Here is a 14,390-nt window from a genome sequence, read left to right as displayed (position 1 = left end):
CGATGTTCAATCTAATCAACTGCTGAATTCCTACATCCTTCGAATGAATTGAGGCTGAGTGTTGATTATCGGTTTCTGAAATAATATCAGCTGCGATTTGGTAAACAGCAGAATGCAGAATGCAGAATGAAATTCTCTATCGAAACGCGTCCTGTAGCAAAATTCAAAACATCCGCACGTGAGCTGTATGTGTTCTCCATTGGATAATGTGGATAACACGGATAACTTCAATTGCATTTCGGAATTGGTAAAGTTCTTAATTGTTACAATCAGGGCTCTGCATACTCATAGTCAACTGAGGATAGTCAGCTGACTATCTGACTGGCTATACCCGTATTCAGTTAGTAATGACTTCTGGCTTCTTCACGCAGTTCCTCCGCCAATACGACTAAACAGTTAGACTGGCGTTTAGTCGCTATCTCCCTCTACCGGCTCGATTATATCATTTCATTCTTCCCAATCAAATTGTCCTCATTGCATTTTGAAGTGACTTCCCCCAAACGAATTCGTTCCTCTCTTTCTCTCTCCCATGTACATGTGCATGCATCGATGTTTGAGTTCAACGTGGTTTGACATACGCTACAGGTGAGCTAGATTTTTTTGTATCGTACACGAAAAGTACTCACACGTATAAAATAGCGTGCAGTGTGTGTGCGCTATTCCGCTATTTACTAATACTAACGCGGGAACCTTTATAGCATACTTGATAAATGTCTAAGTTCGTTGGTTTGAGTTCACGATGGGTAGACAATAAACCGTCCATTGAAGGGGTAACTTCTTTTTTGCATCAGAAATCATGGTTTTGTTCCTCTTTATATGGACGTAAAAATAAGATCGCGGGTATAAAATAATTGGTCAGGGGGAAATGGAAGTGTGGATTGAAGTTAGTTGAATGAAGAGGCATATTTGTATTCATTAGTCGAGCCGGTTAAAATAACCACTGACTGGACTAGTTCACCAGTCATCCTCGCTAGTCAACGCTAGTCAATTCATTTTCTAGTCAAGTCACTTTTTGTTGTGGATGACTGCCGAAGCAGTTCTAGTCGAAGCGAAGCTACTGAGAGTAGAGTCGGTCTTCATTTTTCACCTTCGAAGAGTTCGGGCCCAGGTTACAATCGGCTTCGTAACTACGTCAGCCTGCCCGACGCGTGCTACAAAGTCGGAAAATTTATAGAGCTCTCCTCCCTGATGCTTCCTCATACTTCACTCAACGGCGGCATGTTGGAGAAAATAGTTGGACACACTTTGACGGATTTACGTCAAACAACGAACTGACGTTGGTAGCACAACTTAAATAAATTGCATGACAGATTTAACAGTAATGCTTGCATTAAAAAAAATGACAATCTTCGGATGGCGATAAAAAAGAACTACAAAAAAAATGAGTGGGTTATATCTATGATATAACCGCAAGGTTCACGTGGAACTACCTTAGCTTAGCAATCATTCGTTTGTATTGATTAAATTCTTGATTGAATGAAACAGTTTCCAAATTCAATTGAGTTCAATATATTTGCTCTGTGAGTGAAAAAAATGAACAAATGCCGTGTAAAGTCAATTCATTTATTGTGATTGATTGTTCTTCGTTACAAGTAAATTTAATGACGGACCTTTTACGTTTGGTATGATGACTAGAACAAAATATATGTACGGAAGAATTATCAAACGTTTGATGAACCAGCCTAAGGCTGAAAATCTTTCCAATAAAAACAAAAAAAAATTATCAAACGATTATTTTATTTTACATTTCCCTCTGAAGTTTACATCCCAAAAGTGTACATACTTCTCGAATCTCGAATTTGCTTGAAACTGGGAAGTTCATTCGCTTCTAGTGGCTGCACGATTTTCCCAGGTTCCTAAGCTTAGAAGATCATGTTAGGACAGACATATTCCACTCTGCACAAAGGCAAGCGAGGACAAAAGTACTCGCAGTTTGCATTTATTTGCAGAGCCGATTTCCCCAGAAACCTCTTTTTCTTCTTTTTGGCTTTAAGAGGGTTTAAACTTTTCAGTTCACTCGCCTCTAGGCTCTTTCGTGTGTTTGCAATGCCGATTTCGCTGCTTGGTTTTAAAGTCTGTGTTAGGGAACATTTTTCGATGAGAACAAAAGTTCCCCTACTTTCATGTATTTGCAATGCCGATTTCCCCAAGGCTGCTTGGTTTTGATGGCTGTGTTAGGGAAACCGTAAATCGAGCCAATCAAAACGATGCAGTTAGGGCGTTTAGATAACGCCTAATATTTTACAGTTATTCAATTGTTTATCTAATGAAAAACAACATTTTGTTAGTTGCGATAGATGCGTAGAAATATTCCCTATCAAGTGATGCAAACATCTCTCCTATCCAGTACGAAATGTTCGAGCTATAAGCATTCGAAATCTTTCATTTTTTCCTGCTTGTTCTGTGTTTAGGTTTTCATTTTACCCTCCATATTTTCCGGTTAGACGTAGTCCCACGTCAAAAAAATTAATTGGACAAATTTCCCATAAAAATATTTCTGTCGAACGGCCTCGCGGCAATTGGCCGAGATTCTCGCCATTGCTATCGAGAACATGCTTATTGATATGTTTTTCAGTTCTTACTTAGCTTGATTTCTTAATTCCACCTCCATTTTTTCCTCGAAATTATTGGAGTAGACTCTCCGCTTCAGATTTGCCCAGGAATTTTCGATTGGACGCAGCTGGGGCATTCGGAGGGTTGGCGGACATCTATCTTCAAGCGGTTCATCTCCTTCAGCGACTTTTTTCTAGGCCATTTCCGGCCAAACACCTCATCGCCCTCAGGATGATATTTTTGGATGAAGGAGGCAACTTCCGGAAGACGCTTCGTGCTTCAAATCTCCCCGTTAACAGCAAGTCCCGAACGGAGAAAGAGTGACTTTGACATCTCCTTTTTAATTTTGGGAACCAGACTTTCGTTCAATGCTCTCATTCTTCTCCGGAAGTGTAAGGATATTATAAATATCGGAACGGGCGTCCCCGGATGTCCACTTTTTCCGCAACGGGACGGAGCTCCCAGCAGGCATACACCATGGAGCACAGTTGTTTTGTTGTTTTCGCTATAACTACCGCAGTTCAACTGATAGCGCTGTCAAATTTTGTTTGAAAACTCATGGGATACTATGATTGACTGGTCTCATCACCAGGTGTTAAGGTGAACGCATTAAAAATGGGTAAAATTTGTTCATTTTGACGTTGGCACTACGTCTAACCGGAATAAATGGGGGGTAAAATGAAAGCCTAAACACAGAACATGCAGGAAAAAATAAAAGAATTCGAATGCTCATAACTCGAACATGTCTTAATAGATCGAAAAGATGTTTGCATCAATTGATAGGAAATATTTCTATGCACCTATCACAATTCATAAAATGATTTACCCGATTTACGGTTTCCCTAACACAGCCATCAAAACCAAGGTGCCTGGGGAAATTGACGTTGCAAATACATGCAAGTTGAAAGAATTTTTGTTCCCACCGTCATGTGTTCCCTAACACAGCCATGAAAACCAAGGTGCCTTACATTACATGGCGTTTGTTTAAATGATTTACTTATACAGCAAATATATTGAATTTAACTGAATTCGAAAATTGTTTCATCCAATCAAAATTTAATGAATACAAACAAATGATTACTAAGCCAACGGCAGTCCCACGTCAACCTTGCGGTTAGATAATAGATATAACCCACCCATTTTTTTTTTAAACAAGCATTAGCACAATATAAATAAAACCAATTTTTCAAAAATTAAGACGTTGGCAATGTTTCTCCAACGAGTGTATACATTTTGTACAAATAAAATTAATTAATTGCACAATTTGTACCGCCCTGATTTTTGTAGTGTACGTGTTTGCTGATTATATGTACATGCAATTTTAAGAAAAGCTTCTTACTGAAAATTATTCTCTCTGGTGCTTACTCAAAATGCAAGATTATGCATTATGCACATGCAAGAATGTATGAGAATACGAGATTTTCGCATAAATTACATATCAATCAAATCATTTGCAAACTTCTTATCCGATGGCTGTGAAAAACGTGTTTCCTGATTTAGCAACCTCAGTCAAAAACGTTGTCCTGGACCAATAAAATCTGTTGATTCAAAGTACCAACTCGAATATCAATTCACTTCCTGTCCCCGTTATTCCGATGTTAATCATCGCCTTTGAGACAGACAACAGTCTAATTTTGTGAACACGTATATCTGGAAAGGAGACACGCTTATGAGTGCTTCATTTCCGGACATCCTGCTGACTGAACTAACAGCCGGAAACTCGCCGGCCGCAAATGGAATTGGAAAATCTAGTGATGGAAAAAAGTGGGAGGTTTATTAGGAAACCGTTTACCTTTTCCTAGCACGGGTAAACGTGCTCGTCTTTCTATGGAAGTAATATACCTTGAGGAGGTGAAATATCAGAAGTAATAACTCATCTCCCGATGCTCGCAATTTTGGATATGTCCAGCTGTTCCTTTTTAGTTTATTGCGTTCGCTAAATGAATTTTTGTCTTTCTAGCTTGCATAATGTACCAAATTCTCCCTTTAGATTTCCGTGTGTATATTCGCAATTAGTGATCCCCGATAATCGTTTAAAAAAGTTTTCATTCCGCCTGAAAATCAATTTTTATCCTTTACGCTCTCCTAAACTCGTAAACGAAGCTCAATTCGCGTTGACGGAAACTGATTTTCAGGCGGAATGAAAACTTTTTTGATTCCAGATGGCTTTTTATCGGATGAGAAATATTAGTCTAACTATTTATTTTTCACAGTGTGACGATTAATTGATTATTTGGGGCGGTTGATCGTATCGAATAACAAACTGCTGAAAACTATTCGATTAGCCGACGAACGATTAGTTTCAAAAATCGGGGATCACTATTCGCAATGACGACATTAGGCTTCATTTCCAAATTTGAGAAGCGACATTGACAATAATGGATTTTCAGGTGAACACACTTTTAAAATAAAAATTATTAATGAAATAAACTTTTTCGTATCGACTATGTATTCTATGTAAAAAAGTAACACGTTTCTTTGCAAATTGTGTAAAAATATTTGACGAAAAATAAGTTTGATAATGTTTATGTATATAATGTATTATAAAGAAGAGTTTTAGGGAAAAATATCAGGAAATGTATCGACAAACGGTCAGAACGCCATATTTCAAGTAATTACAACAACATTAAATAAAAATTTCCAATCCAAATTTGAACAATTTGATATTGCCTTCGAGACTGCTTGTCTGAAAGAGAATAATTTGCCTCCCTAAACGGATATCGCCACCAGACGTCAACACTGCATATATGTCATCGCAAGGCGCCTAGAAGTATATCCTAAGGTGAGGCCGTTTCGTCACTAAGTTGGTTAGGGGAGCGGTATATGAAAACAGTACGGAAGAAAGCAGAAAGGGAATTATTTGCTTGAAGCGTAAAAGAGACAGACTGGTCAGGAGCAAGTTTCGGCACCAGCGTATTGTGTTTTGTTTACAAACAAAACACAGTAGACTTCCAAGATGGTTGAAGAGTGCTTTTAGCAAGTCGGCCCACCTTAGGATATACTTCTAGGCGCCTTGATGTCATCGTATGTGAGATAAAAGTACACTGAAACAAATATTTAGTAAATGTGATTAGCTCAGAGGTCTTTCGTTGAAATATGTGCAATATTTTCTGCTGTCTGTTCGGCGTTTCACTGCATATAGTGGGATTGGCTTCATCAGAGCAAAATTTCCTTTCCCGAAGAATATTTCGAAAGACAGATTCAACCCTTTTTCTGAATGGAAACCAAATGAAAGTTATTGCTTTTAAGATTGTTTTTTCAATAGAGTTCGAGAAAAAATTGGGAAACTGTTTTGAATTGATAAAACCAACGCTCGCACGAAGCTGATAGCAGGCAATTTTTAATATAGGTTAGACATTCGTTCGAGAACGAGTCTCCAATCTGCGAAAAACGCTCTTTCCATTTTAATTCATTTTTATTGTTATTACTATATTCCAACATTTACACGATTAGTTCTTTATCACCATTACTGTCACCCACTTTTCACTCTCACTACCGTGTGGAACAGATGTGACAAACGAGTCGACTCGAACCATCTGAAATGACTTCCCCAGTTAACTGTTATGAATGTGGTTCGGTATGGGAATGTAAACAAAACGACATTTTAAGTTACTTCGATTGGCTAACTGCTTTGCGGTTTGCTACTACCTCTCTCTCCAGCTGTCACTGCGGAACAACCTTTTACGACCGTGCCATTTTCCGTCTCGGAGAAAGGGAAGCCTAATCCCAAATAATGCAATAATTAACATTTATGCGTTTAGACAAAAGTTTGCACAATTTATCCGGCGTTTCATAACATTCACTCGCTTCACTTTCCGAGAACAGGAAATTATCCGCCTCCTCTCGCACTACTTCGTACAAGCGGAAGGGGGCACCCAATATTTTATGTGAAATGATCCATCACTCATGGAGCTGCCGTCCGTGCTGCTGGTGTTATAATAATTGCTGCAGCAAAAACACCGGCGGTAATTAATCTAATTATCAAAACTTCACCATCAAACGACGACGCACGAATACTGAAAAGCTGTCCTACAAAAGCAGAACGATAACGACGACGACCGGGATGACCCGGCTGGATAGTGGGGAATGAACCCTCCAGGCGGCTAGTTTTCCATTGGTCCCCCTTTTATTATCCTCTCCCATCCTCTTCCAGTGTGTATGTGTGTTTCCAGCGCACGAAAAAACTCAAAACAATAAAGCAATTTCTCTTGCAGACCCTTCAGTCAGTCGTCGTACTGTAGCACCTGCCCTTACAACGCCGCCGCCGCCGCCGCAGCTGCCACCATCGGACCCGCCACGATGGATGAGAGCGAAGTGATGGCTGCGTACCTCTGGAGCAAGCAGTCCCAAGAGCTGTACGCGAGTCACGGCCTGAAGGATCTGCACCATCTGCACCAGGATTTCATCATCAACGACTACACGGACAAGATCGCCACCAACATCGATCTGCTCGACACGGAGCTCAAGTTCGCGTGGGCCGCGCTGAATCTGCTCAACGAGGAGTACACCAAGATGTCGGAAAAGGTCTTCAAGCTGCAGTCTTTGAACGTTTCCCAGCAGCGGATCGTGCAGAACCTGCAGTTCATGGAGGAGAACCGGAAGGCGTACCTGGACATGATACCGGACTACGCGAAGCACCACGAGTACTCGCTGCAGGAGCAGTCGAGGTTGCGGGAGGATCTCGAGTACCGGGATTGTATCAACGAGGCGTACTTGAACAGCATGCAGCAACCGTGCGGGTACGAGCTGGACCAGTACAATCCAGCCGAGGACGATACGGCGTACGATCAGGAGTATTGGATGATGCGCAGGAATTTGTCCAACATCCCGGAAGTGCTGCAGGAAGAGTACATGAGAATTAACCCCGAGGCACACCAGCAGGTGATTCAGCAGCAGCAGCAGCAGCAGCAACAGCAGCAAAATGCGGCGAGGATGGCAACGAATCCGTTCCTGATGGCGGTGGAAGGAGGCGGTGGGATTCTCAGGGAGATCGAGCCAGCAGACAACGCGACACTGATCGAGGAGCAGTTGCGGGCGTCGTTCCTCAATCATGCCAAACAGATGGAGCTGGACTATGGATCACCGCTGGCTAAGCAGTTCGTGGCGGAGCGCATCGAGAAGATGAAGAATGCGGATGTGAAGGAAATGATCACGAAGGTGATGGACGATGAGGATATTGCGTCGTTGAGTAGTGAGGAGGTGGAAAGGGTTAGGTCGTTTATGGCTGAGAACTACGGACAGTTGAAGGAGGTTTTTGCGGAGGAGTTTTCACCGCTTGCGAAGGATACGAGAGTCAGACTCGTCGGGGTCAGTCCGAAGAAAGAGTTCAATAAGTATGCACACTTTCCGGATGCGGCGGGAATTGCATCGTTGACGAACGATGACCTGTTGACCGTGGAGGACGGAACAATCAGTATTCAGGACAACACAGGAACTACCGACAACGAATTCAACCTCAACCTCAATAAAGCCCATCCGGTGAATGGCGTTGGCGCTGGATCTCCGAAGAAGCTGATCGAATTTTCGCCCTTTGGCCTGCAGAAGAGTCTAGCGAAGGATATTCGGCTGGAGAAGGAGAACAAAACGGACATATCAGGGATTAAGACGTTTCAGGAGGGTATGCTTGGTAAACCGAGCTTTTCGGATTTGATGAATAGCAAACCATGTGCGGACACTTCGTTAACATTCACGAACTTGAATGGGGAGCCGGAGTCCATCTTCAGTCAGAGCTTCAAAGAAGCTGTCGAGGCAAGGCTGGCAGGACAGGCAGTTCAGATGGCTGGAAATATGATGGGTTTGGGAGAACCGGTGCCGATGTTTCCTACTGTTAGCATGAAGCCGAATATCAGCGAGGTTTTAGACGCCGCTGCCGTGGCTCCGAGTGAAATCAGAAGACTTAGTGTGAACGAGGTTGCCTCAGGGTCGATGGAGACTCGGCGGCCAAGTGTTACCGAAACGATGTTTCCACAAATAGCTAGAAAACCGAGTATAACTATTGCTTCAGAACTATCTAGGAAATCGAGTGTGAGTTCGGAGGCTTCTGAGCATCCTCTGTTTGCGACGGTTGCACCCAAGCCAACGGAATCATCTCAAACTACCCCCATCTTCCAACCTATAGCCAGGAAGCCCAGTATTGTGGAACCTTCAAGTCCTCCGATGTTCACACCATTACCAGGTCACACTACGATAACGGACTCACCGGAAATGCAAGCCATCTATGACTCGTTGTCTCGCAAATCGAGCATTCCAACGCTTGGCGATGGAACCTTTTTTCCTTCTCTAGATATAACCGATTCTGGGTTCGCTGATTCTACCGATGGAATGTCTATGTTCACGAATATCCCTCTAACACTATCTGCCAGTGATGCGCCCGTTAGTTTACCGGATTACTCGACCCTGTCGGCAATATCCACCATACCGGAAACCTCGGAGGCATCTTCATTTCTCCACATATCCATGAACTCGTCAGGAATCAGCGAAGCATCCGATAGTATTTCCCTTCCCGTCTCGACTGTCGACTCATGCGGCACAGCTATACCTATAACCACAGTTAGTCTAATGCAAGCTAAGCCTACCGTATCCAAGGAAGTTCTCCAACCGCAAGAGAAGCTATCGATTTTGCCACCCATATCAGCTGCTCCAGCTGCGCTTGCTGCCCTAGCCGACAGTAAACCGATAGCACAAGCAACGGCTCCTCCCGTTCCCATAGTCACATCGGTATCTCCATTGACCTCGGAAGCAAAACCAAAACCAATTGTGAGTCAAAGTTCCACCGCAGCAACGATCGTCACCCAGAGTCCTAAGCAAACTGTATCGAGCGTAGCTCCTGTTTCAGCTGTTGTTCAGAAATCACCGGTTCAGGTTCAATCACAACCGCCACCATCAACTCAACAGCAGGAAGCCAAGGGTGGCTTCTTCCAAGTACCCACGGCGAACACCAATCTCTTCGGGAGCTTCTTCAACAAAGTCAACAAAAACCTCTCCCACCAGGACAGCTCCGACAGTCTGATCGGCGCCAAGTCAAAGTCATTCTTCGCCTCGATGAAAAGTTCCTTCTCGTTGGATACCCCCAAACCCGCAACCGATGAGAGCGACGCCTCGCAACAGCTTCCGAATTCTCAGCAATCTTCCATCGAGCAGTCACCCCCCGCAAGTGTTCAGGTATCCCGAACCCCAGGTAAGTGCGATCCCCCGGGTGTCTCCCCGCGTCTAGGTGTTGTGTGTTTGTGTGTTTACCTTTTGAAACCCTTTCATAATCAGAAGAAACCACCACTACTCCGACCCAATCTCCAGATGTAGCACAGACTCCGTTTCAACAGCACTCGTTGCCACAGCAAAGCTCATCGTCACCTCAGGAACAGCAATACACTCCCTCGGGGGACCAGGCGCAGTCGCTGCCGCAACAGAGCAGCGCAACTCCGGGCGATGAAACCTCGGAGTTTCCCGGACTCGTCGACGGAGTGACGACGCCCAGCGCGTCCCAGCAGTCCCAGCCCTTTCCTGGAGCCGAGCCGGAACTCGACGATGGTGAACCGAAACCGACGCACCGCAAGCAGAGCCTTTTTCGCACCCAAGGAAGTGAAGGTCCGCCCGGTCAGCAGTGAGTGTTAGTACCGTGTGGGGAACTGATTGGGAGTTTTTTTTTCTTGTTTTGCGCTTCTTTCAGACGGCAGCAAGTGGAAGCTGCTGAAGACGCTTAAGGAGAAGAGAATCGAAGAGAAGCAGAAGGTGGAGGATGCGGATGCGGAGACCGAGGAGGGAGGTATTTTCAAGAAGGTGGAAGTCGGCAAGGCCGAGGAGGTGGAGGTAATGGCGGATTTTTTGTTTTTGTTTTTGCGGAATTCATTACGCGTACCACCAATTGAAACCTGAATCGAACATCTCTGAATTTGTTATTGTTAGGAAGTGGTTGATCGATTTTTGAAGTGTTCCCTAATCTTATCTTTGAAATTCTTCCAATAGAAGCGCAATGGAACGACGGATAGTGGACGCGGGAATGGACTAGGTGACAATACATTCTACAGTAACATCGATAGCATGCCAGATATTCGTCCAAGGCGGAAGTCAATCCCGCTGGTGTCGGAACTGGTAAGTATCGCTCCTCAGTTGGTAACCTCTTAACCTCTAACCATGGTAACGTGAACCTGTATTTCTCTTCTCGGAATGTTTGTACCCTTTGCCTCCAACCAACCACAAAAACCAAACTTGTACTGTAATCTACCGCCACGATCCACCAGGTCCTAAAAGTAAGTCATAGTTCTCTAGAATACGATTCGATTCCGACTTTTGGACTGTCCACTAACTACATGCAATTCTTCTCCAACAGACGATGGCAGCTACGAAGCGCAACGCGGGTCTTACTTCGGCCGTACCGCGAGCTACGCTTAACGACGAAGAACTGGTAAGTGTACACTCTAACACGCGACGAATCAGACAAGTCCAACTCTCCATTATCCTCTTGTGAATACAGAAAATGCACGTCTACAAGAAGGCGCTGCAGGCGCTCATCTACCCTATTTCGTCGACGACTCCCCACAACTTCGTACTGTGGACGGCCACTTCCCCGACCTACTGCTACGAGTGCGAAGGGCTGCTGTGGGGTATCGCTCGACAGGGTGTGCGGTAAGGCTGCTGGAAACTGGCTACGGCTTATCTCTAACCTTTGTAACTATACGTCCCATTATTTCAGATGTACCGAGTGCGCCGTCAAGTGCCACGAAAAGTGTAAAGATCTGTTGAACGCGGATTGCTTGCAGAGTAAGATCCAGAACTGTGGATGAATACGGTAGCGAACTAACGAGAGCGTTGAATGTCTCATTTCAGTGTGCTTCGCGGGTGCATTCGAGAAGAGTTCCAAACACGGCGCAGCGGAGGACAAGGCCAACTCCGTGATCGCGGCCATGAAGGAGCGTATGAAGCAACGAGAACGAGACCGTCCGGAGATTTTTGAACTGATTAGGTGAGTGCGGAGTCGTAGCAGGGTGTGATTTTACAGGATAGGTTCGACTCAGGCGGCTCGGTTTCGTACCATTCTCGACGGCTACCATGACCCAAAAAAGAATCAAGCTTATTTTGTATCAACTCCCAACTGTTCTTCAGAGCTTCACTGACGCTGTTGACGCCTTCGGTTGACCATACGCTTTGCTTCGGCCAAAAATGTCGTAAAGAATTCGTCGTTCAACTTTCAACTTCCGCGTCATAGAAAAATGGCTACCCAGCGCTAAGTAATCGATGCCTAAGAAGGTGAAAGGTCAAACAAAAGGTGTGTTACTAAACTGTTCATCGTCGTGATCATATTTGCCGGCCGATCGTCCTCCTCCTTATACGGGAAGGCAGGTCTGCGCATCCATCTGCTATCTGGCCTGGCTTGAATCTTCTTGTTTTTTTGGACCGTAATTTAGACTTCTTGGCTACATTCGATGACAACCTACTCAATAAAGTAGCTTAGCTCTGGCGTAGAATCTGTGATATGATTGCAAAATTCAAAATTCTACAGCTTACAGCCAAGTCATCAGCCAGCATTTCAAATCTCTTCAATTCTTTAGGCCAAGACCCCGCTTCAAGAGCATCTACTATCTTTTTAAGCCGTACATCATCCTCTGTAGCATTTTTTGATCTCAAATTTGCGGTTGTCACGAGTCGCTCCAATCAAATCAAGCACGGTCGTCACGATCATCTTCCAATACAACAAACCTTGTTGTCGCGATCCGCTTCCAAATCCAGTGCGGTCGTCGCGAACCGCTTTTAATTTTATCAAACGCAGTAGTGCGGTCGAACAAGTAGCCGTGCTACAGAAGACTTCAGCTCCTGGCAGAATCGCCAGCCAATGCAAATAACCGAGCTCCGTAGAGTAAACCAGTTTGCCCCGAAACTCGGAATCACATCTTACCTCTGCTATGGCTGGAACATCCATCTAATATTCATCGACAACTTCACTAATTTCGAAAGCAGTCGATTACCTAATCGGTTCCACGTAGATTGAACGGGTACTGGTTGATTTCACCCATTTCGATTGTTTGCTTGATTTCGGTTGCTTCTGATAATCCGCATTCTTTCCGCATATTCATCCTGCTGGCGAAGCAACTCAAGTTCTCGAGCTAAATATTCTTTCTCACGTTCAAGTATTTCGTCCATCGTCTCTCGAATATCAGCACCTTTCTTCTTCCACCCCTTGGAGCACCCAAGCGATTACCGATCTCCGGAAACTTGTAGTGCTAGACGAATGGAGACGACGGTGGCTCATGCTGTATCAAGAAGTCATCTCCATTCAACTTGGTTTTGGGCCGTTTGTCGCTAGGAGCCCAGGCGTTTCTACATTCGCAAATCATTTTCGATCTGGTCGAGCCCTCGTGTGTGCTGTGCTTCTCTGTTTCTGGTGCCAGAGGGGTTGCTGAAAAGAAACTTTTTAAGTGGATTGTCGTCCGGAATCCTCGCGAGGTATCCGGCCTACCGCAATGCGGGTCTTCCCAAGCAGTGCGTGTAACTCATGGTTCATGCGTCTACGCCACTTTCCGTCTTCGGTTTGTACTCCACCGTAGATAGTCCACAACACTTTTCCGTCAAGGTCTCCAAGTGGTTACCAGCGATCCCAAATACACGAACTCGTCTACTACCTCATGCTCTTCGCCATCCACGATTACCCGTGGTGGAAGGCTGCTGTTGTTCTCCTTGGAACCTCTTGCCCTCATGTATCTTGTTTTAAACACATCAATCAGCAGTCCGATACGCATTCTGCTTTTAGTCTGATAATTATTGACCCGAAAACTTGTTTCAATAATTTAAAAATTTGCTTTGAAAACAGGCTATTGAAATCATACAAATCTGTATATAAGCTAGGGGGGGTTTTATTCGTGCTGGGTATTTTCGTGGAGAAATCATTTCTTTCTTCGAGCGTTAATAATTCTTTTCTAGCTAAACGAAGTGGTATTGTAATCATTTGAAAGGATAAAATATCTGAGAGTTAAAAAACAGGCTATTGAAATCACACATATCTGTATATAAACTGGTGCCCGCTTGGAAATCCATTTGCTGCGTTTGCTGGGGAGCGTCGAATGACGATGAAGTGTCTTTGTCAAGGCAGGTGGAGGAGGAGTTTGGATTAAATTGTCTCCATGGGCTCTTCTCAGGACAAGAGACGAATCAACTGCAATTGTTTAAAGTCTCTATAATTCAAGAAGAAGAAGGAAAAGCAGAAGAAGACCATTTATTTTTGATCGAGAAGTAACATGAGAATGATCTCGCTGGCTCGCCAAGCACTATGCTCTTCTCTCCCAATCCCATTTATTTTCTGCCGGAGCCGCATTGTTTGGTGAAAGCAGCAGTTCTATTATCGAATGCTCACGAATGCCGCAATCGAACGATGATTCCAATTGTCGGGGGATGGGGAGGGGTTATTGTTTGGACTGGGTATTTCCGAGGAGGAATCAATTCCTCCTTTGAGCGTTAGTATTTCTTTTCCGGTCGAACGAAGTGATATGATAAATACTTTATTCGAATGATGAAATTTCTAAAAGTTATATTGTTCTTACTTATTGATTGGTAAGCCAACGGTAGTCCTAGATCCACCTTACGGTTATATCGGTTATATCCCGATTCTCGTACATTATTTGCCATAGCTGTTCTCGGACGACTGTGTCGTATGCTGCCCTAAAGTCCATGAAAATGTGGTGCGTGGCCACGTTGTATTTCCGACATTTATGTAGAATCTGCCGGATCGAAAAGATTGGGTCCGTGGTATCGCGGCCTCCCATTACCTCCCATAGCCCGTCTAGTACTGACCCACGAATCCCATTGTTAAAGGAGGTAGACATTGGGATTGAATCTGGGAAAGTATTTTG

At 44.2% G+C, this 14,390-nt stretch overlaps 1 protein-coding gene across 3 annotated transcripts in view; it reads left to right on the top strand.

The window, feature by feature from the left end:
• LOC129763146 (protein unc-13 homolog A) overlaps positions 1-14,390 on the top strand; it is a 139,189-nt gene that overhangs the window by 119,971 nt on the left and 4,828 nt on the right. For all 3 annotated transcript variants that reach the window (XM_055761945.1, XM_055761944.1, XM_055761946.1), the window contains exons 2-9: positions 6,768-9,730; positions 9,814-10,137; positions 10,220-10,359; positions 10,516-10,641; positions 10,880-10,954; positions 11,024-11,175; positions 11,243-11,310; positions 11,377-11,512. In XM_055761945.1, the coding sequence (XP_055617920.1) occupies positions 6,853-9,730; positions 9,814-10,137; positions 10,220-10,359; positions 10,516-10,641; positions 10,880-10,954; positions 11,024-11,175; positions 11,243-11,310; positions 11,377-11,512 (3,899 nt within the window). In that variant the 5' untranslated portion in view covers positions 6,768-6,852. The remainder of the gene's footprint in view (positions 1-6,767; positions 9,731-9,813; positions 10,138-10,219; positions 10,360-10,515; positions 10,642-10,879; positions 10,955-11,023; positions 11,176-11,242; positions 11,311-11,376; positions 11,513-14,390) is intronic.

This window comes from Toxorhynchites rutilus, chromosome 1 (assembly GCF_029784135.1).
Source record: "Toxorhynchites rutilus septentrionalis strain SRP chromosome 1, ASM2978413v1, whole genome shotgun sequence".
NCBI classification, from domain to species: Eukaryota; Metazoa; Arthropoda; class Insecta; order Diptera; family Culicidae; genus Toxorhynchites; species Toxorhynchites rutilus.
Note: the sequence above shows the minus strand (reverse complement) of the source record. Positions and strands in the feature narration are given on the sequence as shown.